General features: G+C 55.8%; 6 protein-coding genes across 6 annotated transcripts; 5 read left to right on the forward strand and 1 right to left on the reverse strand.

Moving 5' to 3' along the window:
• Window positions 1-275: 275 nt before the first annotated feature.
• PG997_006784 (uncharacterized protein) lies at window positions 276-4,254 on the forward strand (the record flags this gene model as incomplete). Its single annotated transcript, XM_066811099.1, has 2 exons — window positions 276-630; window positions 683-4,254. The coding sequence occupies 2 exons, from the start codon at window positions 276-278 to the stop codon at window positions 4,252-4,254; spliced, it is 3,927 nt and encodes a 1,308-aa protein (XP_066670022.1).
• A 1,744-nt stretch (window positions 4,255-5,998) lies between these two features.
• PG997_006785 (26S protease regulatory subunit 6A) lies at window positions 5,999-7,594 on the reverse strand (the record flags this gene model as incomplete). The annotated part of the gene is made up of 4 exons (XM_066811100.1): window positions 5,999-6,019; window positions 6,085-6,719; window positions 6,794-7,209; window positions 7,275-7,594. The coding sequence occupies 4 exons, from the start codon at window positions 7,592-7,594 to the stop codon at window positions 5,999-6,001; spliced, it is 1,392 nt and encodes a 463-aa protein (XP_066670023.1).
• Window positions 7,595-8,370: 776 nt separating this feature from the next.
• Window positions 8,371-9,023, forward strand: PG997_006786 (Caffeine-induced death protein 2; the record flags this gene model as incomplete). Its single annotated transcript, XM_066811101.1, has 2 exons — window positions 8,371-8,437; window positions 8,500-9,023. The coding sequence occupies 2 exons, from the start codon at window positions 8,371-8,373 to the stop codon at window positions 9,021-9,023; spliced, it is 591 nt and encodes a 196-aa protein (XP_066670024.1).
• Window positions 9,024-9,843: 820 nt separating this feature from the next.
• PG997_006787 (TPR-like protein) lies at window positions 9,844-12,427 on the forward strand (the record flags this gene model as incomplete). Its single annotated transcript, XM_066811102.1, has 4 exons — window positions 9,844-10,741; window positions 10,802-11,751; window positions 11,796-11,913; window positions 11,976-12,427. 4 exons carry the CDS (start codon window positions 9,844-9,846, stop codon window positions 12,425-12,427), a joined length of 2,418 nt encoding a protein of 805 aa, XP_066670025.1.
• Window positions 12,428-17,998: 5,571 nt separating this feature from the next.
• Window positions 17,999-18,301, forward strand: PG997_006788 (uncharacterized protein; the record flags this gene model as incomplete). Its single annotated transcript, XM_066811103.1, has 1 exon — window positions 17,999-18,301. The coding sequence occupies one exon, from the start codon at window positions 17,999-18,001 to the stop codon at window positions 18,299-18,301; it is 303 nt and encodes a 100-aa protein (XP_066670026.1).
• A 1,230-nt stretch (window positions 18,302-19,531) lies between these two features.
• On the forward strand, window positions 19,532-21,698 carry PG997_006789 (uncharacterized protein; the record flags this gene model as incomplete). Its single annotated transcript, XM_066811104.1, has 3 exons — window positions 19,532-21,027; window positions 21,100-21,413; window positions 21,475-21,698. 3 exons carry the CDS (start codon window positions 19,532-19,534, stop codon window positions 21,696-21,698), a joined length of 2,034 nt encoding a protein of 677 aa, XP_066670027.1.
• Between the last annotated feature and the right edge of the window lie 681 nt (window positions 21,699-22,379).

The raw sequence follows: 22,379 nt of genomic DNA on the forward strand, positions 1-22,379 counted from the left end.
TCGGCAGCGGTCCGACGCCGTATTGAACCCTGGGAAGTGCGGTCGTAGGTAGGCACACCACCCGGAACAGCCTGCTACCACCTGTATATAACATATCATCCTCTCCCTGAGTAATGCCTCTTTTCTTTCCCATTCTCATCAGCATCACTGAGCGACTAATCAGCCCCTTCATTCCTTAATACCACCCCCCTCCCCCCTCCCCCCCCCCCCACCCTCCACTCTCCTTAATAAGACACATACATTCGTTTGATCACCTAATACTTACTGCTTTCAAGATGTACTACTCCCTCGTCTTGAATGCTGTCTTTGTGGCCGCCGTCGCTGCGGCCCCGGCCCCCAACAACGACAAGAAAGACAAGCGCGCCGGCGGCGGCAGTGCCAGCATTAAAGGCGACGTCGTCTTCGTCCCACCCACCGTGCGCTACTGCAATGGCCACGAGTGTCACGGCGCCCCCCGCGGCGCCGTCATGGCCCCCGGCGAGTGCATGCCCGCCGGCCATGGCCATGGCCCCTCGTGGGGCCACGGCCGCAGTACCGCCTGGCGCCGCGCCGAGGCCGCGCTCCCAAAGGAGGAACAGAGAGTCGTCGTCGCCTACCCCAGCGTTGGCGAACACCAGTGGAACTGCCCCAGTAAGTTCCCACAACCATAAACCCTCCCCCTTTTCTCTATAACCGAACTCAGTTTCGAAGCTGACATGGTGTTCTTTCCCCACCTCGTCAGTCGTTGTCTACAAGTCCACCGACTGCTCTGGCCAGGGTACCATCTTGCCCGGCTTCAGGGGGCCGGCGCACCACCCCAAGGCGCACCACCCCAAGGCGCATCACCCCAAGGCGTACCACCCCAAGGCGCACCACCCCAACTGGAAGCGCAACAGCCACGAAGGCGCCGACGCGGAGGCCGAGGACGAGTACAAGAAGTGCAAGCGTAACGGCAAGTGCAAGAACAAGTGCCCGAAGGGAACTAAGGCAAAGCGCAACAGCCACGACGATCCAGAGGTGCAGTGTGTACCAACCTCTTCCACTACCAGCCCGACATCTACCACTTCGACTTCTACCTCTACCACTTCGACTTCTACCTCTACCACCTCGACCTCTACGGCTCCTACGGGCGTGGACACCGGGCTTGCGGGCCCCTCGGACCCCTCGGACGCCACGGACCAAGGGGACACCACCATGGCCTCTGTGACCCCCGCGATCTCGGTGACCACCGCTACCTCTGTCACCACTGCGACTTCTATGGTCACCGTAATCTCTATGGCCACCGCGAGCCCTGGGGACCCCACGACCCGTACAGTCACAGTCGGTCCTGGGGGCACCGTGACCCGTACAGTCACCGTCGGTCCTGGGGACCCCGTGACTCGTACTGTCACCGTCGGCCCTGGGGGCACCGTAACCCGTACTGTCACCGTCGGCGAGGGTAACGCCTCGATCCAAACTGTATCCGACGGCCCTGGGGACGCCTCGATCCGAACTGTAACCGTCGGCCTCGGGGCCGCCTCGACCCGAACTGTAACCGTCGGCCCTGGGGCCGCCTCGACCCGTACTGTCACTGTCGGCCCTGTGGACCCCGTGACCCGTACTGTCACCGTCGGTCCTGGGGACCCCGTGACCCGTACTGTAACTGTCGGCCCTGCGAACCCAACCGCGAACCCAACCGCGAACCCTAACGGGAACCCTGCGGACCCTAACGGGAACCCTGCGGACCCTAACGGAAACCCCGCGGACCCTAACGCGAACCCTAGCGCCGACCCTGCAGACCCCAACGGGAACCCTGCGGACCCTAACGGTAACCCTGCGGACCCCAACGGGAACCCTGCGGACCCTAACGGAAACCCCGCGGACCCTAACGCGAACCCTAGCGCCGACCCTGCAGACCCCAACGGGAACCCTGCGGACCCTAACGGAAACCCCGCGGACCCTAACGCGAACCCTAGCGCCGACCCTGCAGACCCCAACGGGAACCCTGCGGACCCTAACGCGGACCCCAGCGCCGACCCTGCAGACCCCAACGCGGTCCCTGCGGACCCCACGTTCAATCTGGGCCCCGAGGCCTCTTCGTCCCCTGGGTACGGTGGGTACGGATACAAGTACGCCAGGTCCGAGGAGCCTGAGTACCTCGCCATCCGCGCCACCACCGGCGGCCGCCACTACGACGTCACCCACTGGGGCTCCATGAGGGTGCATTGCGGGCACCATTACTTGAAGGAACCCAAGGTCTACCCCGCCCCTGAGTATTCCGAGCCTGCCCCGGTCTACGCTGCCACGGAGCCTGCCACGAGTTACGAGGCCACGGACCCTGCCACGAGTTACGAGGCCACGGACCCTGCCACGAGCTACCAGGCCACGGACCCTGCTTCTACCTACCAAGCTACCGAGCCTACTTCGTGCGCTGAGCCGTCTTACGTCACCACGGAGCCTACTTCCTCCTACCAGGCCACGGACCCTGCTTCCACCTACTACGCGACAGAGCCTACCTCTTCCTACCACGCGACAGAGCCTACTTCCTCCTACCAGGCCACGGACCCTGCTTCTACCTACTACGCGACGGAGCCAGCTTCCTCCTACGCCGAGCCTGCTTCATCGTACTACGCTACCGAGCCTACTTCGTACGCTGAGCCGTCGTCCTACCAGGCCACGGAGCCAGCTTCTTCTTACCAGGCCACGGAACCTGCTTCCTACCAGGCCACGGAGCCAGCCTCTTCCTACCACGAGACGGAGCCAGCTTCCTCCTACGCCGAGCCTGCTTCATCGTACTACGCTACCGAGCCTACTTCGTACGCTGAGCTGTCGTCCTACCAGGCCACGGAGCCAGCCTCTTCCTACCAGGCCACGGAACCTGCTTCCTACCAGGCCACGGAGCCAGCTTCTACCTACCAAGCTACCGAGCCTACTTCGTACGCTGAGCCGTCGTCCTACCAGGCCACGGAGCCAGCTTCTTCTTACCACGAGACGGAGCCAGCTTCCTACCAGGCCACGGAGCCAGCTTCTTCCTACCAGGCCACGGAGCCAGCTTCTACCTACCAGGCCACGGAACCTGCTTCCTACCAGGCCACGGAGCCAGCTTCTACCTACCAAGCTACCGAGCCTACCTCGTACGCTGAGCCGTCGTCCTACCAGGCCACGGAGCCAGCCTCTTCCTACCACGAGACGGAGCCAGCTTCCTACCAGGCCACGGAGCCAGCTTCTTCCTACCAGGCCACGGAGCCAGCTTCTACCTACCAGGCCACGGAACCTGCTTCCTACCAGGCCACGGAGCCAGCTTCTACCTACCAAGCTACCGAGCCTACTTCGTACGCTGAGCCGTCCTACGCCGCCACGGAGCCTGCCTCGTATGAAGCTACCGAGCCTACTTCAGCCTATGTCGAACCTTCAATCTACCAGGCCACGGAGCCTGCTTCGTCGTACCAAGCTACCGAGCCTACTTCAGCTTACGCCGAGCCGTCGTCCTACCAGGCCACGGAGCCAGCTTCTACCTACCACGCTACCGAGCCTACTTCGTACGCTGAGCCGTCCTACGCCGGCACTGAGCCTGCCTCGTCGTACCAAGCTACCGAGCCTGCGTCGTCTTACCACGCCAGCGAGCCTACTTCTTACCACGCCAGCGAGCCTACATCGACCTACGCCGAGCCGTCATCCTACCAGGCCACGGAGCCCACTTCCACCTATCAGGCCACGGAGCCTACTTCGGCCTACGTAGAGTCGTCGTCGTACGAAGCTACTGAGCCTGCGTCGTCTTACCACGCCACGGAGCCTACTTCGACCTACGCCGAGCCGTCGCCGTACCAAGCTACTGAGCCTGCGTCGCCGTACCAGGCCACCGAGCCTACTTCGGCCTACGTAGAGTCGTCGTCGTACGAAGCTACTGAGCCTGCGTCGTCTTACCACGCCACGGAGCCTACTTCGACCTACGCCGAGCCGTCGCCGTACCAAGCTACTGAGCCTGCGTCGCCGTACCAGGCCACCGAGCCTACTTCGGCTTACGTAGAACCGTCAACCTACCAGGCCACTGAGCCTACGTCGACGTACCAGGCTACGGAGCCCACTTCAGCTTACGTAGAGCCGTCGCCGTACCAAGCTACTGAGCCTGCGTCGTCGTACCAGGCCAGCGAGCCCACTTCAGCTTACGTAGAGCCGTCAACCTACCAGGTCACTGAGCCTACCTCGACCTACGCCGAGCTGTCATCCTACGAGGCCACTGAGCCTGCCTCGACCTACGCCGCGTCCGGGCCCACCGGCTACGTCATCCTCTACTAAAGGGTGCCGTCGTCGTGACAGTCGTGGTGGTTACCATCCTTGCCCTGAGCCCGGCAACGTCCTGAGGGACTAAAGATGAAGTAGAAGAAGAAGAGGTCGTCTGTAGCAGTCCTCGCTGCACTCCCTCCATCATTACACTGGCCGGTGTAGACACGTGAGCAGTGCCGGTTGGTGGCTGCAGTCATCTCTTGGGGATTTCCCCCACCACCTTGCAAACCTTTGCACATCACAGACATATACACGGACATTTTCTTTCTTGTCATACATAGATTGCTATTCTAATATGTACCATGTATATGTCAGAACGGTGCTGTTGAGTTCTTTCTTTTTACAGAAATTGAACCAATGCCCATGTACAACATAATATGTACCATACAACCATAGACACAAATTGAAAAGCTACTTGGTTACTATTTGAAAAATCTTCCGTCTCTCATGTGACTCGATAATGTCCCTGGACACTTTCTTGAATGACAAGTAATACGCCCCTAAGGTGTGCACAGCATATTATCGGCCTTTTTGATTTTGCAAATGTACGGGATGCTTCCTCGCTACAACATCTCTTCGGGTTGGCCTGACCATCCCTACCTACTCACTTAGCTAGTGGACTTTCCCTCGTCCCGTCCCTCTCAGGCCTTCACCATTGCTCGATCACGAGGATGTCCCAGCGATGTGAGACTGGGATGCTTCGATTGGCACCCGCGCGCCAACCAGCCCCTTTAAAGAACAGTACCACATCCAGACTACTACCCCGGAAAAACTACTAAAAGTATCGTCTCTCTCGCGAATCGGCATCACCGTCCTCTTTCGCCGCCTTCTCGCCCGCCGTTCTCCATACGTATGGTGCCTTGCCGAGGGGCAGAGACGCCTTCACTTCACTTCACCTCATCTCAATTCACTCCGCCAAGAGGGTCAGTCAATCCCTCAATCAGCCGGGGGCACTGCGCCGTTCTGCCACCAATCTGCTTTGAAGCGTGTTAGTCATGTTCAAACGAGAACTGGCCTGCGTGCTGCTGCGAGTGAGATATTTGTTTGACCAGGAGGCCCGCAGCAAATGCGTCTCGTCTCACAGGAGTTAGCTAAAACAGCCAGTCACTTGTAAGCCAAGCAGTTGGGATGGCGGATGGCCCGTTGGGTGAGGGGGGGAGGGATCAATCAATAGGGCAATAAGCAAAGCCAGGATGGACAAGTAGAGGTAATGAGACTGAGTGTGTGAGTGTGGGTGTGTCGATCGACGACTCAGGGGTTGCATGCTGTAATAGACTTGGTATGGTGGGGAGAACTTGGACCATCTAGGAGACATCAGTTTCGAAAGTGAACGGGTTTCTAGGCAGTATTCCGGTAACATACAAGCCGAGGAAGATTGGTCCTGGGTAAGTCATGATCACGCGGCCAACCAGCAAAGCCAGCTTGGGTCTTTCACAGGTTTACAGGTCCATGTCCATGAAGAAACCGCAAAAATCAAATGGAGTTTGTCAAGACACAGATGAAGTTGGCGCCGGAGCGTGTTGGTAGGAGATATCTACGCGAATTCACAATCGACCATTTCGGGACGAGACGTTGTGCCTATTCGAGAGGCGAAGCAATATACATGCTGAACTTTTTATGGTGTTAAAACCCGGGACAACTGGGCCCTCTGGGTTTCATTAAGGGCGAGATCCCAAGTATCTTACACATATGCCCTTGTCTATGACCACAAGCTCTATTCTTCCGCCCCATCGCCTTGAACGCCGCCGTGATCTTCTTATGCGTAGAAGTTGACAGTCTAAAATAAAATGATGTCAGTAAGGCGCATATTACTTGAAGGAGCTGGCAGAGGGCAATACTTACGTCCTTCTTCTTGGCCTGGACCTCGGTAATGGCGTCGACGTAGTGCTCGTGGCCGATCTTGTTCTTGCCCATCCGCAGAGCAATCATACCAGCCTCCACACAGACAGCCTTGAGCATGGCACCGCCAAACTCGTCGGTACTCCGGGCCAACTCGCTCCAGTTGACGTTGGGGTCGACCTTCATCTTCCGCGAGTGGATCTTCAAGATCTGAGCACGCGCTTCCTCATTAGGCAAGGGGAACTCGATCTTGCGGTCCAGACGTCCGGATCGAAGCAGGGCGGGATCCAGCACATCGACTCGGTTTGTGGCAGCAAGCACCTTGATGCGATCGTCCGAGGCGAAACCGTCAAGCTGGTTCAGCAGCTCCAACATGGTTCGCTGCACCTCACGATCACCGCTCTTCTCGCTGTCGAATCGCTTGGTACCCACGGCATCCAACTCATCAATGAAGATGATGGCGGGCGCCTTCTCCTTGGCCAAAGCGAAGCAGTCTCGTACTAGCTTGGCACCATCACCAATAAACATCTGCACTAATTGGGGACCGGCAAGTTTGAGGAAGGTGGCATCGGTCTGGGCCGCACAAGCTCGAGCAAGCAGCGTCTTGCCTGTTCCGGGAGGGCCATACATCAGAGCACCTAGATAACGAAAGTGGCCGGTCAGTCTTCGCGCCATGGTTGCAACGAAAAAGGAAGGTTAGAGAGCAACATACCCTTGGGTGCCTTGATACCAATCTTCTTGAAACGCTCCGCCTCCTTCATGGGCCACACGATGGCCTCGACCAATTCTTCTATTTGCTTGTCAAGACCACCGACATCAGTGTACTTCTCCGTCGGCTTCTCATCGACCTCCATGGCCTTGACTCGGCTGTCGTACTCGGCAGGGAGGGTATCGAGGACCAGGTAGGAGTCCTTGTTGACACCGATAAGATCGCCGGGCTTCAGCTCGTTGGGGTCTACCAGGCCGATAAGAGGCAGGAAGATGGTCTGTCTTGTGGATGTCTTGATGACTGCCGACTTGCCGACTCGTGTAGCGTCCAGATCGATGTTGGCGCCTTCTTCTGAAGACTCGGCGGTGGGGTCCAGATCGAGGAGCTCGACGACGTTGCCGACGAGGTATGGTAGTTGCCTAGTGGGCCAGTTAGTTTACCGGGAGGTGCAGTACGAAGGAAGCAATTGCAAGATAGCCCGTACCTGTTGTTGGCGATCTTGTCCATGTTCTCCTTGATCTTCTCTCCCATGGTGGCCTTCTCATGCGATAAGCGCTGGAACTCGCTCTTCATAATACGGGCATCGTTCTCGAGTAGGCGTTTCCTCGTTTGGAGGTCTTGGGTGCTGAGGGTGAGCATATCTTCGTCGAGGATTTCCTCCTCCTCGGGCTCTGCGTCCTTCATCTCAGCGTCGCCGTCGGCGGGCTTCTTGTTGTCCTTGCTGCCATCATCGCCACGTCCGCTGTCCTTCTTGTCCTCGGGCTCGCGGTGGGCGACGCCCTCCATATCTTGTGAGCTAGACATGGTGGCGGGGGATTGTTCGGGAAAGAGTAAAAACGAGGGAGCCTGGGAGCGGTAGGAGGAAGCGTGCAAGAAAGTGATGCTTCGTTGACGGTCTGGAGATGTTGATGACAAACGGGTCGTGTTGTTGGGGTGATTGGTTTGATGGAGGTTGATGATGTTGCGGCTGCTCAGCAAGCGCAAGGCCCAGGTCCGGAGTTTAGAGCTGCTGGCACTGACTGCACTGGTTGACTGGCAAGGCGAGGCCACTGTACGGAAGGCAGGCGTCTGCTGTCGCAATCAATCAGCCTGATTCACCAAGCGGGGCACTAGATCGGAGCTTCCAGCCTCTAAATTGGCGACTTGCTGCTGCCGGGCCGGGGTTCCGCTGGGGCTTTAGTGCATACTGCCCAGGCCTTTCTATGAGCAATTGCATAATGCACACAATAAAGCCCAGCAGCCCACCTTGGGCCCTGTTAGCTCACTTAAAGAGCTAAGGATAAGCTTCCATTCCGTTCGAAGCTCTGACGACTTGACGAGGGTCGACTACAGCGTCATCATTGATTAATTTCGAGTCGCTCGGATCTGCTCTGGAAACTGCAGCTCTCAATACTTACAAACAACTTTAGTATCTTGATACTTTTGACGAGCCCGATCTACTCTCTCGCCTACCGTAAACCTGCCATATAACTCTGGCCTGATACAAAACCACCAAGCTGGCTGGATACTTCTGGACTAGACGAGCGGCTCCTTCGTCGGATGCTGCAGGCTCCACCGCGCAGCGCTCTCGTGATCCCACCATGACCGACCTGCCCAGGAATCCCTCCTTGACACCACAGTTCTGTTTCTCGACTGTAGCACTCAGAGGTGCGCGTCTCTTCGGCGACTGCTAATCTTCCATGGCTATGGTCTGATAATTGTTATTCTAGACTTCCTGCGCATATCGCGGGGCGCGGTGGACGATTCCATCACCCAAAACCTCAATGCGCTCGTGACACCCTCTAAAGCGGGCTTCGATCCGAACTCGACGTCGGTACGGACACCACGGTCGCCGCACAAGCAGATTGATCCGCAGTCATGTCAGACCTTCAAGGACCAGGTGCTGTTTCCGTCGTGGCAGTCAAGATCTGATGTGTTGACCTACTGCGCCTACGTCGCTACGAGTCCCGACCCAAATGACCCGGAGACACCACTACGAGAAGCTGAGTCGCTACGGGACAGAGAGCGGGTTGTGAACGAGAGGCTCGACCCTTACTCTGGCAGATATTTCCCTCGGGAAGCGCGGACAGAACAGCTGGCAACACTACTCAGACAGGAGCGAGGGGTTGAAAGTATTGTGAGGTCGCGCACATGGGGGCTTGTGAGGGAGAGGTGCGGCGACGATATAGAAGATGCAGACACAGCTTTGAACCAGTGGCGGGACAAACAAGGAGTTCCCCGCTCTGCGAAGTAGAATGCAGATTGCTTTGGTGTTGGAGTAGGAGCTTTTGGTATAAGTCCAGGGCCTTGAGAGCCTACCTCTTTGTATAATACCACATGTAATTAGAGTGTGTATGATGAGATCATTCATTCGATGATACGCCGCCGCCGTTCATGGGCACACAACTTCGCATTGTTACAGTACTTTCGAAGGAGTCCATACTACCACGAATCTGTGCAGACCTGTGCAGACCCTGCGTGGTCACTGATGGCTGATCGATTTCCGTGGTTCCGAGTCGGGAAAAATTCGGGGGAGGAGGGGCCATGGGTGGGAGCTCCGGTTTCTCGGCGCATCCCACCACCACCGGAAGCGGCCCCATTCGACGCTCGCACTTCGTCATTTGCATTTGGTGCAGTAACTCAATTGAAGCAAGCACACGACCCAGCGAAACCTCCTGTAGATACTTACGTTGCATGTTGATGAATTGATCGTTGAGATATCCTGCTTCCCAGCATCCAGACTTCCATGCTTCTCATTTATTCTGATTTTTGACTTCTTAAAATACTCCCATGAACCACTGAGCTGTTTGACTCTCTGAAGTGGGCTTACTTAAGGCCGTCCCTACAGGCCACTGGCCCACGTTTCAATTGAAGGCGGGCAGGTTGGCAGGTAGCTAGCCCGCCAAGTTCCAACCCACCTTATCATACTATCACCCCACGACGCAACTGCTGTACCTTTAAACTCTGGAAAGCTTCCCAGTTCGCGAAAAATTGCCATTCTCGACAACTCGACCTGACCTCCCAAATACCACCCTCCCGATCGCATTCGCTGGCCGACCCTCCCTTCACCGAGCATGCCTCAACCGCTCAGCGCGAAGGAGAATTCTCTCTTTCGCCAGGTCATCCGCAATTATGAAGACAAGCAGTACAAGCGGGGTCTCAAGGCCGCCGAGCAGATTCTCAAGAAGAACCCCAAGCACGGCGACACCATGGCCATGAAGGCCCTGATCATCAACCAGCAGGGCAACACCGACGAGGCCTTTGCGCTCGGCAAACAGGCCCTCATGGCCGACATGAAGTCCCACATCTGCTGGCACGTCTACGGCCTGCTGTACCGCCACCAGAAGAACTTCGAGGAGGCCATCAAGGCCTACAAGTCCGCCCTGAAGCTCGAGCCGGACTCCCTACAGATTCAGAGAGACTTGGCCTTCCTCCAGGTCCAGATGCGCGACTACCAGGGCTACATCCAGAGCAGGACAGCCATGCTCCAGGCCCGCTCCCAGATCCGCCAGAACTGGACTGCCTTGGCCGTGGCACACCACCTCGCCGGCGACCTGACCCAGGCCGAGACAGTACTGACCAAGTATGAGGAGTCGCTCAAGATCCCGCCCTCCAAGACCGACTTCGAGAACTCCGAAGCCGTCATGTACAAGAACACCATCATTGCCGAGCAAGGCGACTACCAGCGCGCCCTCGACCACCTCGAGTCCATTGCCAAGACCAACCTCGACCGCCTGGCCGTTATGGAGCTCCGAGCCGAATATCTGACCAAGTTAGAAAAGAAGGAAGAGGCCGTCAAGGCATACAGGGCTTTGTTGGACAGAAATGCCGAACACCCTGACTACTACAACAAACTTATCGAGGTTATGGGCATCCCCGACGAGGATACTGCTGCTAAGAAGGCGATCTACGACGAATATTCCGAGAAAAAACCCTCGCTCAGATGCTGCCAAGCGTCTGCCTCTGGATTTTGTTACTGGTAGGCTATGAAGATACGGCACCACTGCAAGCAAAACTAATGGGGAATCACAGGCGACGTCTTCCGCGAAGCGGCCAAGAAGTATCTCACGTTCATGCTGGATAAGGGTGTCCCATCCACCTTTGCCAACCTAAAGCACCTCTACGTCGACTCCTCTAAAAAGGAAGTGCTCGAGGCCTTAGCACACGAGTACTACGAGGCAAAGAAATCCGATGCTGGAGAAGCCAAGGCCGACGATCCGTTCAAGGGCGAAGGAGCAGCATTATACTACCTGGCGCAGCATTACAACTTCCACCTCAGTCGCGACCTGACCAAGGCCATGGAATTCGTTAACAAGGGTATCGAAAAGGCGCCCGACAATGTCGAGTTCCAGATGACCAAGGCAAGGATAATAAAACACACCGGCAACACACAGAAGGCATCGGAAGAGATGGACAAGGCCCGTAACTTGGACCTGAAGGACCGATATATCAACACCAAGGCGGCCAAATACCAGCTGCGAAACAACGAAACCGAAAAGGGCCTGGAGACCGTCGGCCTTTTCACAAGAAACGATTCTCCTGCTGGTCCCTTGAACGATCTTCTGGACATGCAGTGCATTTGGTTTATGACCGAGGATGGCGAGGCGCAAGTACGGAAGGGCAATGTCGGCCTGGCTCTGAAGAGGTTCCACACTGTCTACAACATCTTCGATGTGTGGCAAGAGGACCAATTCGACTTCCACAGCTTCTCCTTGCGGAAAGGTCAAATACGCGCTTACGTTGACATGGTTCGTTGGGAGGACCATGTTCGAGACCACCCATTCTATACTCGGGCTGCCCTGGGCGCTGTCAAGCTCTACCTTGATATGCACGATGGCAAGACTCTTACTGATGGTGTCAATGGCGATGACAAGAACGGTGATGCTGCTGAGCGCAAGAAGGCCGCTAAGAAGGCCCGCAAGGCTGAGCGGGAAGCTGCCGAGAAGGCCGCCAAGCAAGATCCCAACAAGCCCAAGGCTGCGGTCGATGAGACCAAAAGAAGGATGATGACCCTGATGGTCTGAAGCTCGCGGCCACCACCGAGCCGCTCGTTGAGGCTACCAAGTTCCTGGTTCACCTCCTGACCTACACCCCCAAGAACCTCGAGGCGCAACTCGCTGGTTTCGAGGTTTACCTGCGTAGAGGTACGTATCACTCCAATCACTGAACAAAGACTTTGGGATGTCGATCTAACTTTTGCCTACAGAGAAGTACGTTCTTGCCCTCGGATGTCTCAACGCCGCCCTGGCACTGGACGCCTCTCACCCTACCGTTCACGAGCACACCATCCGCTTCCTCACCGCCATCCGGAGCAAGATGGCCTCGCTGCCTCCCAAGGTGCAAGAGGTGATCAAGTCCGAGTTTACCGCCATTGCGCCTTCGACGGACCTCGAGGAGTTCAACGACGAGTTCTTCGCCAAGCACAAGGGCAGCGTGCCGCACGCCATCGCCGCCATCAAGATGAAGGAGCTGGTGGACGAAGATGAAGACAAGGCTTCCGTCGAGAAGCAGCTTGCGGCTTTGCTGGGTGCGCCGGAAATCACCTTCGAGGATGCGCAAACGATCCTGACTATTCTGCGGGGATCGGGAAGCAAGGAACTGGATGAGTTCAAGAAGAAGGCCGCTGAGAAGTGGCCTGAGGTCACCGCGTTTGCTTAAGCTTAGAGCTGGCAGATGCTGTAGGGGGCGGTACTTTGGTAGATACGTATATTCGGAGTGGGCGGGCGGATGAGTATCTTCCTCTCACCCTCTCCCCCTGATTTCTTGGTGGCGAAGAAGCATGAGCATGAGCATAATTCTGCAAAAGCATAGCCGGGGTTCCTGGCGCGCGGATACTAAAATGTGAATTGATTTTCCAAAGCACAGAGAGAGTGTGTGTGGATGGAATAAGGCTTTTTTTTGCATGAGGTTATGTATCATTGACGGGGGCAACATAGCAAAGAGAAAAAGAAAAGTTTCTAGATGTTTTTAGCCCTTCATCTTCATCTTCTTACTATAGACCAGAGAATCATCAGTTCCAGCATCGTGTGCATAAGAGAACGAACGAACAGTGGTGGTGGTATATGTCTCAAACGCTCCCATGCTTCGGTTTGGGGATTGCTTCATATATATATGCTCTGAAATACTTGGGTGTCCATCTGGCGTACAGTATACTACTCACTTACATAGCGACAGAGTCTGGAGTAGAGTCATGGTTCTAAGTATGGAACTGATCTACTTGGGTGAGTCCAACCCTCGCGGATGGTCCACAGGTCTAAGCCCGACTGACAGCCGTCTCTTCTGTGTTTGCTCTGGGTTACCAAACAGCAGTTTGGTCAGGTTCTCTTCATGCGCGGCCACCGCCGGCCTCTGGTTGTGGATTTGATTGTCTTGCTAGCAATCGCTCGCCAGTGCATGATTGCCCACTGAGGTAAACAGCAGCGATTGAGTTCTTGAATGGCATGAACCTTCCTCCATCTCACAATATCTTGATAGCTTTTTGTTTAATGGATTTATCCAGAGGCTGGTTCCACCATTTTAAGCTTTATTTTGGGTGTCATTATAATAAATGCCAATACGAGTCCGAAAATTCAACTATCAGCTATAAGTACTGCCCGCGTAGCGCAATTGGTAGCGCGCGAGACTTCTACTTCTGAGTATATCTCGAGGCTGCGGGTTCGATCCCCGCCGTGGGTTCTATTCCGTACGATTGCTTTTTGTCCTTTTTTTTTTTTTTTAGACTTCTATCGGTTGCAATATATATATCTATATCTATACCACTTTTGCCTATGCACTCCAATCTTATTGAAGACTGGGGTTCTTTTTTCTTCCCTCCCTCATGACTATTATTGGCTATGTACATGTAGTATGCGATAGAGCAGCTACCAACCTGGAATTATTCCCCTGAAAGGTACCGATCTAGCGTCGAGCTAGGTTGGACGAAGAAAAATTACAGTGGACGATTCCCACGTTTGCTAGGTTTGCTGGCTGGCGCGCTGGCTCGAAGGTTTATGCGGCTCCCAGGTTCGGAGATCCAAACTGTTGCAAACCATGGATAGGGGCAGTTTGTATGCTCGGATATGAAAAATAGAGCCCAGCCCGCCGTGGATACTCTACAGTACATAGAGACGAGTTGGTCTAGGCCTAACCCGACCAGCCCGAGTCCGGATGCTCTGCTCTGCTCTGCTCTGAACATGGCTCCTGCTGCACGAGTGCGGAAGACTCGGAGAACAACGAATTCCCTAGGTGTGTGCACTAAGCGAGAGGGCGGTCAACTGTGAAGCTACCTATTGTCCCTCTGTGTGGTAGGTAGCAATGAAGCTGCAAGGTGAAGTAAGGCCACCACCCATGAATCAAGGGCCAGCCGCGATGTCATTTCTCGCCTCCCCCAGCTGCATAGCAGGAATCTAGGTGCATCTTCCTTACATACAGTATGTAGGCATGGATGGCTAGCATAGCCCTTGCTGCACGAGGGACGGGGAAGGGGGCAGAGAGGGGTGTGCATCCGATTCTTGTTTCGACTGGCTTTAGAAAATAAGATAAAATGCCCGAAGCCATGTCTTGGCACCTTGACACGCCCATGGACATGGACGGCAAAGACGGGCTGGCGGGTTCGCGCGGAGCCCAAAATGGCTTCTCGAAGAAAAAGTCATCAGTGACATGACATCAGGGCTAGCCTTGTGCCTTGCGAGGAAAGTGAGGGAAAGTGGACTCCACGGCTCCGCGTTGCAACGGTTCTGGGTCCCCACCTACTAAGCAGCACACCCGGCTAGCGCTCCGAGCCGATCACTGCCTTGTTTAGTACTGCCGGTGTGTTTGTGAGTGAGAGAGAGAGTGTGTGTGTGTCGAGATGTGATGTGCAGCACTTATTTGTTAGGCGCGCGAGCTGGCAAGCTGGCAAGCTGGGTGCTGCTGGCTGGCATGAATTGCCGGTTATGAGCTCCTCGCTTCGCTTCAGGGAGCTCGCTTAGAAGGAGGCAAGGCTTGTTTCTATTTTTTTCTGAGACGGGACTTGTCAGTAAATGACTGCTCGATGACGGGAATGGCTGAGAGGAAGATGTTGGGCATCCGGTGCTGCACGCATGATGATTACATCAGGGAATCACTTTTGGGGAGATTGGACCAAGCAGCCGTGCAATAGCCAGCACCAGATGCCAGATGCCAGAGAGTCTAGAAGGGAAAGGCCCCCTTTCTAATCTGTGGACGTGCCAGCGTGAATGTCGACCGCTTTCTACGGTTTCGGCCGATATTTACCAGAGTTGCTCCTGGTCAGTATTTGGTGACTGCTGAGATGGTCAAGTCGTACGAGGTTGAAAGAGTGGTGACGTTTGTTACATTCACATTCGTTGCTTCGTTGGCTGCCGTGGACAAACTCTCGGGGCTTCACTCCCAGATGCTACGGACGGGGCAGTTTCATCAGCCAGGTGGAAGCTCTGGACGTGGAGAAACGGACACGGGCCACGGCTTAAACGGCCTCGGCCTGATGCTCGATCCAGAGTTCTACTGTATGGGTGAACGTATTCGCATTGAGAAGGCAGGGCTTGAGGGGCTTGGCCGGCTCATCGTTGTCGTGATGTCTGCTCACTCGTTGCTGGTTATTCTGGTCGTAATAATTAACCCGGACTGGTTTCCAAACCAGTGAAACGGTCCAGGGGGTTTGGTGCCTCAGTATTTAGTGGACATGCTAAGGTTACTGTGCGGTACGGTTAAGATGAGATGACATACTGGCGTGCACCCCGTTGGCCAGTCAGCATCGCCCAATCGCCCATCATCTCAACACCCATGTTGCAATTATTGGCCTGGATCTTGCCATCGCACGATGCGATGAACAGACAAGAGCGATCATCGATCGGTCAACCCAGAGAGCTATGGGATAGCAAACTAGAAATGCATATTTGATATATCCCATGAAGTGATAATAGCAATGCCCCGTTTCGACTCTGCAGGCAAAAGAAAAGCACCTAGACCAGTACCTAGCCGATGGCTGTCCCGCTAATCAATTAACCTACAGCGCGTTCGGGGAATAAGTGAGCTGAAGCGGAACATGCACGCAAACATGCCTCGATTGCATGCACGTTAGTTTTGTGGCTTGACTTTCACGATTGCTTCCTCGCTGTAACGAACAAGAAAACGTGGGAAAAAGAAAAGCGAAACCGTCCTTGCATGCTTCGATATTGGGACTGCAGCGACTGCTACGCTCCTTTCGTCATTACTCTCTCAATCGGTCGCTGCTGAGGTTCCCGTTTTGGCCGGTGGGCTCTGTCGGGCGTTTTCCCGTTGCGGGCAAAGCGGTTGACGATCTGGCAATTTCCTTGTTTTCCGTTCCTGAGCTACCATCCCTGCTGCACCACCACCATGCAGCATGCACTATCAAACGAGGCCGTTTGAACTGTCTTTTCAGCCACTTGTCGTCTGCCCTGCCTAGCCATGCCTAGCCTGCCCTCTCTTGATGATGATCAGCCCTGGGACCGTCGAAGATTCGACGTTGGCTGATTTGACGTGGAGCCCTCTCCTCGTAGGCTCGCTACTACTTCGCGGGTTTCATGCGGAACGTTTTCAGAAGGAAGCCGCCAGCGTTAGCTCTCAACCGAGCGTCCCGGCAGAGGCTAGCAGCATCGCACATCTGCCGACAAACCAGCCCGCCAAGCGGTTGCACTCTTGTACGCAGGTTTCCTGTTACCTCCTGAAGGCCAAGGCACACGGGAAGCGCTTCACGAAACCCAGGTTATATCACCCAAGCTGGCTCTGATCGATATCGCAACAGCTATACGACGCCAAGGTTCGTGCTACGTCAGGAGCAATGTACTTGACGCTCTATAGCCAAGGAGCCGAGTTACCGGTCTATAAGCCGCCGGCCCAGTGTGCGGTTCGTGTCTGTCCTCTGAAGACGGACGAAGCTACCGCGACGACCACTTTACATACGCTAAATAACAGCAAACTGTGGCGAACAGCTTGACCGAATCCTGGTTACCCGGAAAGTAAAGATCACGCTGAACTCCGGCGGTATGTTCCTGATCAAGATTTTTACTATCTTTAAACACGAGGAAACCCACATGTAGACTCTCTGCAGTTTGCACTTTGCCATGTCGATCTTTCGCGAAATTACAGTGAACCCGGCATGGAAGCCTCGACTCTTCGATGCTGGCTTGTCCGCAGACCTGCACCTGGTCTCGCTGGCATCTGGGCGCCTCCATGCACGTCGAGGTTGATGTGAGAATGGGTGTTCTGCCCGCTAACCCTTGCCCCTGCAGCCGCAAATCACTGCCCACTGTGGGGTTAAACCACATTGGTAAGAATGCTATAGTATCTGTACCTGGTGCTATAGCAGAGGACCTGATTTGCTAGTTGCCCAGCAAATTTGCCCTCTTGCCGTCATGATCGAACCTGGGCAAGCTGCTGTCGTCAGTGCCAGGCTCATGCATGATGCCTTGGGCTCACACCTTCGCCTACACCTCCAGTGACTGAAGAGCCGACCTTGGTATCTACCTGATGACTGAGGGTGTTGAACTGGTGAGTGTATACATGAACTACGTACCTAGAGGCATATGCTGGCACCGGCCTACGTACAGTATGGCAAGTGAAGCGTGGAATTCTGGAATTGCTTACAGCAGAATACTGAACTCCACAGCCCACTGCGGGCCGATCTGTGATCTCATTCACTCGAGCCAGCAATGCCCTGTTAACAACACCCACCCCTATAGCAGACAGTGCGCTCCTATATGCGATCGGCACGACGACTTACCTGTTACGTTTGGGAAGAAAAAGCCGCCCCTGACCAGAAGGCTCCATCCTGCCATCCAAGCCAGGAATCCAAGTTCATCTCACCCTTTCCCCGTACCTTTTCGGAACTCGGTTTCGTCGAGTGGGAGTAGAGCTGGGATCCTAGCTCGACCGAGACGGGACTCCACCAGCATGGGTTGGACGGGAGAGGCCTGGCGCGATCGTCGTCATCGCCGGTATGCTTGCTCCTGTTGCTACCCAGCGTGCCAGCCAGCAGCAGCAGCAGCAGCAGGCGGGTAGTGGTAGTTCGATATGCTCGTCTAGCATCATCGAGGCCGCCCAAGTAACTTGTTTTCTGTGAGGACGAGGGATGTATAAAGGACTCGAGTCTCCTCCGTCTCTAACTCACTCTTTTACTCTCCTCATCCTCACCAACAAGCCTCTCACACCCCTCAAGCCCAACAACCTTCGCTTTTATACCAACCCATCCATTCACTTTTTGAATAATCAACCAACCAACCAACCGCCAAAATGCAGTTCTTCACCGTCGCCGCCACCCTCTTCTCCGCCGTTGCCCTCGCGGCTCCCGGCGTCCAGGTCGCCCGCCAGGCCAACTACACCCCCTGCTCCGGCCTGTACGGCACCGCGCAGTGCTGTGCCACCGACGTCCTCGGCGTCGCTGACCTGGACTGCGCCAACCCCACCGAGACGCCCGCCTCGGCCGACAACTTCAGCGAGGTCTGCTCCGCCATCGGCCAGCGCGCCCGCTGCTGCGTCCTGCCCATCCTCGAGCAGGGCATCCTGTGCAACACCCCCGCCGGTGTCCAGGGCTAAGCGGTTTCTCTCAACCTCTTATTAATGTATAACTCAAAGAACGGAGCTCATGGTATGTTTGGTTCCTATCCTGGCTGGTACCACAGCTTCAAAGACAAGAACCACGAGGCTAACCATGTTCCACTCCAGGTTGACATAATAACAACATTGTAATATGTCCTTACTACGCGGCTAAAAGGTTCTGAGGTTCCTTGTGTGTGTGTGTGTGATGATTGGCTTGGATTTGTACATACCCGTGTTGGATGACGATATTTGGGAATTTTCGGAGCTTGTTAGATGATGAGAAAGCTGGGGTTCCTGGTATCCGGAAGACGTATGCATGTCTCCTCGTCGGTAGAATGTTTTTCTGTTTTTGTACAAAGAGCAACAATTGAAATTTCGCTATCGATTTGACAACAGTTTTACCTGGAATATCTGTTTTGGTGCATGTGATGACTTTGTTGCGGTGTATGGCGGTGGCTTTGCTTCGGTTTTGGCATCAGCGGTTGTTGCCGTGGCGGGCTTGTAAGTTGAGTTAGTGGCGCATCCGAATCTCGGATGCAGAGCTGAGCTATCAAGGTTTCCCCGGATGTCATGGATACTTGACTGGTATCTCTTCCGCCCGCGCGCCAGAATAAGCACTGTCGGATCTACCCATACAAACCAAACCCAAACGTACGATTTGAAATTGAACTTGTCTCTTCCGATTCTCCATTCTTCGGCACCATCGCTGGGCAAGCCTCGGCCACGGAGTCTGAGGCCAGTTGATTGCTTGTGTAATGCCGCATTCGTCCCCAAGCGACGAGACTCGGCCAATCCGCGCGCGGGTCCAGAACGCTTGTGATAGGTTCGTCCCACACCCCTCCCTCTCAATAACAACCACTTCCGTCTTTTGGACCGCCATTGCCATTTACTATCACAACGCTGCCTCTAATCAAATCCGCTTCTTGCAAATTGCAGCTGTAAAAGCCGCAAAGTAAAATGCGACGGCAAGTCACCTTGTAGCTACTGCGTCCGACGCCGACGGTCCGAGTTATGCCACTACTCCCCCAGCGGAAGCGGGTGCCGCAGCATGCTCGCTCCCCTTCAATTCCGACATCCGCATCTTCCTCATCCGCGCTGCACCAGCCACAGCACCACCAACAGCAAGATAATGGTCACCACCACCAACACACTAGCAACGGGGGCGGCGTGACCACGCCCAATCTGCCACCGCGCAATGCTTCGTTCTCGTCACAGCATGTAGATCACATGCAGACATCGTCGCCTGCCATCGCTCCAGCAACAGCGCCGCCGCTCCATCATCAGCCACAGCCGCCGCCATTAACAGGAACGGCAGGAGCAACAGCAGGGGGTGGTGTTGATGTCAGTAACGCTTTCCCAGCCAACGCCCACGACGACGAGACCGAAGTCCCGCGCGAGGCGCGACTGCTGTGCGATGCCCAGGGCAAGTTGATCTTCATCGGCGACTGCGCCCCTTTGTCCTTCTTCCAGAGCGTGCGGCAGCTCGTGACGAGCCGGGTCGATGAGCACGCCTTTGCGCCCCAGAGCAGCCAGTACTCGGTGCTGGAGAACAGCGCGCCGTCTGCTTCTTTCTCGGCGGCGCAGCATGGCGGTGGCCCCGGCGGCGGGCCCGAGATACCGCTCGAGTCCATACCCGATGCGATGGCTGTCTATCTCGCTGTCACTGCGGGCTTGGTGGATCTGTTCGAGGACGCGCGCTTGCGCGACGATGTCACGCTCTGGGCCAGCGGTGGCTCTTCCTCAATAGCAGATGGGACAGGGACTGCGGCAGCTTCGGATGTGGCGACGAGCATCGTCAACTACCTAATCCTGGCCATCGGATACCAGAAGGACCGGGAGCCCCTGGCCCAGGCCTGCTTCGAATACGCGCGAGATCGGGCCTTCGCGCACCTGAGCGGCGAGCTGAGCATCAGCACCGTGCACGCCTTCCTGTTGGTGACGCTGTTCATGTTGGGTGCCTGCCAGATCAACGGCGCGTTCCTGTTCTTCGGCATCGCCGTCCGCACCGCGTACTCCATCGGCATCCACCGCACCGAGGTCAACGCCCGCTTCGGCCCCGACGGCCACGTCCAGCGCGACCGGCTGTGGCGCAGCCTGCGGGTGGTCGACTTGTTTCTGAGCACGTCGATGGGCCGCCCGCCCGCTACGTCGGACGTGGACTGCACGGTGCCCTACAAGGTGCTCGCGGCCGATGGCCGGGAGGAGTCGTTCGACATCCTGAGCTCCTCGGTCCAGATCTTCTTGATCCTCGAGTGCGTCGTGCTCGAGGTCTACTCGCGCCGCAAGATCACGCTCCAGCTGACCGAGGGCATCTCGCGGCAGCTCCGGGACTGGTCCGGCCGCTGGCTGCGGCCGTTGAAGGACGTGCTGAATACAGCCACCGCCACCGGTACTGGGGAAGCCGATGGTGTTGGGGCCGGCGTTACACAGTACTCCGCCAAGCAGCAGCAGCGGTTCATCGGCACCTGCCAGGTGCTCTCGTCGTACTACTACGCCGTCATGCTGGTCTCGCGCCCGTTTCTGATGTACGAAGTGCGCCGGCGGCTGTCGGATGGGCCGGGCGGTAGCGGTGGCGGTGGTAGTGGGAACAACAGCAAGAACGACATATTCTCGGGCAAGTCCCGCTTGGCGGATGCTTGTATCGATGCGGCGAGCATGATGGTGGATGTGGTGGCTTCGCTTATTGAGAGGGGGGTCATGACTGGGAAGCAGCCTTTGATTGTGTAGGTTCTCTTCAATCCTCTCTTCGTTATCCTTTTTCCTTCTTCACGCACTTACAAGAGATGCTTGGTCAGATCCTGGCTGTTCGCCTCCTCGCTGGCATTAGGAGTCGGCCTCCTGGGCAGCTTCGGCCGGATCCTGGAACGGTACACGCAAAAGTCCATCGCGGCGCTCGAGCACTTCGCCAAGAGCGACGCGCACGCCATGCAGTACAGCCTGATCGCCAAGAGCCTGCTGGCGACGGCGCTGGGCGCGCTCGAGAAGCGCGAGCTGGCGGAGCGGCTGCAGCGGGCGGAGAGCAGTAGTCAGCTGTTTGGGTTGATGCCGGTGGAAAGGGGTAGTGGGAGTGGAGGTGCTGGTGCTGCCCTGCGATCGCCGGACTCGTTGGGTATGGGTGGCGGTCATTCTTCGTCGGCTTTTGCGAATGGAGGGGGAGTTGATAATAACAGCGCTCTCGGTGGGGGAGCTTCTGCTGGGCATGATGTACAGCACCGGGAGTCGTTTGCGCGATCGGAGATTCTGGGGGGACACCACCCCCCCTCCTCATCAGAACCACCACCAGCACCACCATGTCGCCACTCTGTCGTCGCCCGGCCGCTTTGTGGATCTGGACCCGGCTTTCCTGTCGCTATCGGGCGGGTCTCTGCCGGAGACGCCCGATCTCTCCTTTTGAACAGCACGTTTAGCGGGGATCAGGGGTCGGGCGCCTTGAATCTCTTCCCGCTCTTGGAGACGAGTGGGCATATTGATTTGGCGCATTACTTTTGAGCGGACAATACCTTACTAGATGCTAAATGGCGGGCGAGCCGGCGGCTTACGGAATATTTACTCCCAGAATGCCTACATCCCATACGACCATATCCTGCTGAATACTAGGGATCCCGTTCGCTCTCCTATATTTAAGCAGCAGAGAGTCTTTTTTACTTCTGATTCAACGTTAAATGCAGCCCACTGGAGTTGCCGACGGAGGGTCAAAATGCGGCAGAAATAGTTGCTTTCATGATTCTACCATTTTAACAGAGGACGCCTCAAGATACTTCGAAGCATCTGAGTATGCCTGTTCGGCTTGTGGCTGGTAAAGATCGGAGCTAGAAGTTGGTTCTCTTACAGGCTAATAATAATCAGTGTTTCTCGTTGTGGGGTGGGTAACAAAAAAGGTATGACCGTTAATCAAACAAGACGCCCCAAGCTCCTGACATTCTAAGCAAATAACGAACGACGCCACCGTTGAACTCCGTATAATAGTAATGAACGTCTTCTATACCGGCTGATGCGCGAGCACACCAGATGTGCCCATCGATATAAACATATTTCGTCTACCCTCCTGACGCCGTACACCAGTCAGCCGCCCGAT

Source organism: Apiospora hydei (assembly GCF_038363865.1).
Source record: "Apiospora hydei strain CBS 114990 chromosome Unknown utg000005l_segment0_segment0, whole genome shotgun sequence".
NCBI classification, from domain to species: Eukaryota; Fungi; Ascomycota; class Sordariomycetes; order Amphisphaeriales; family Apiosporaceae; genus Apiospora; species Apiospora hydei.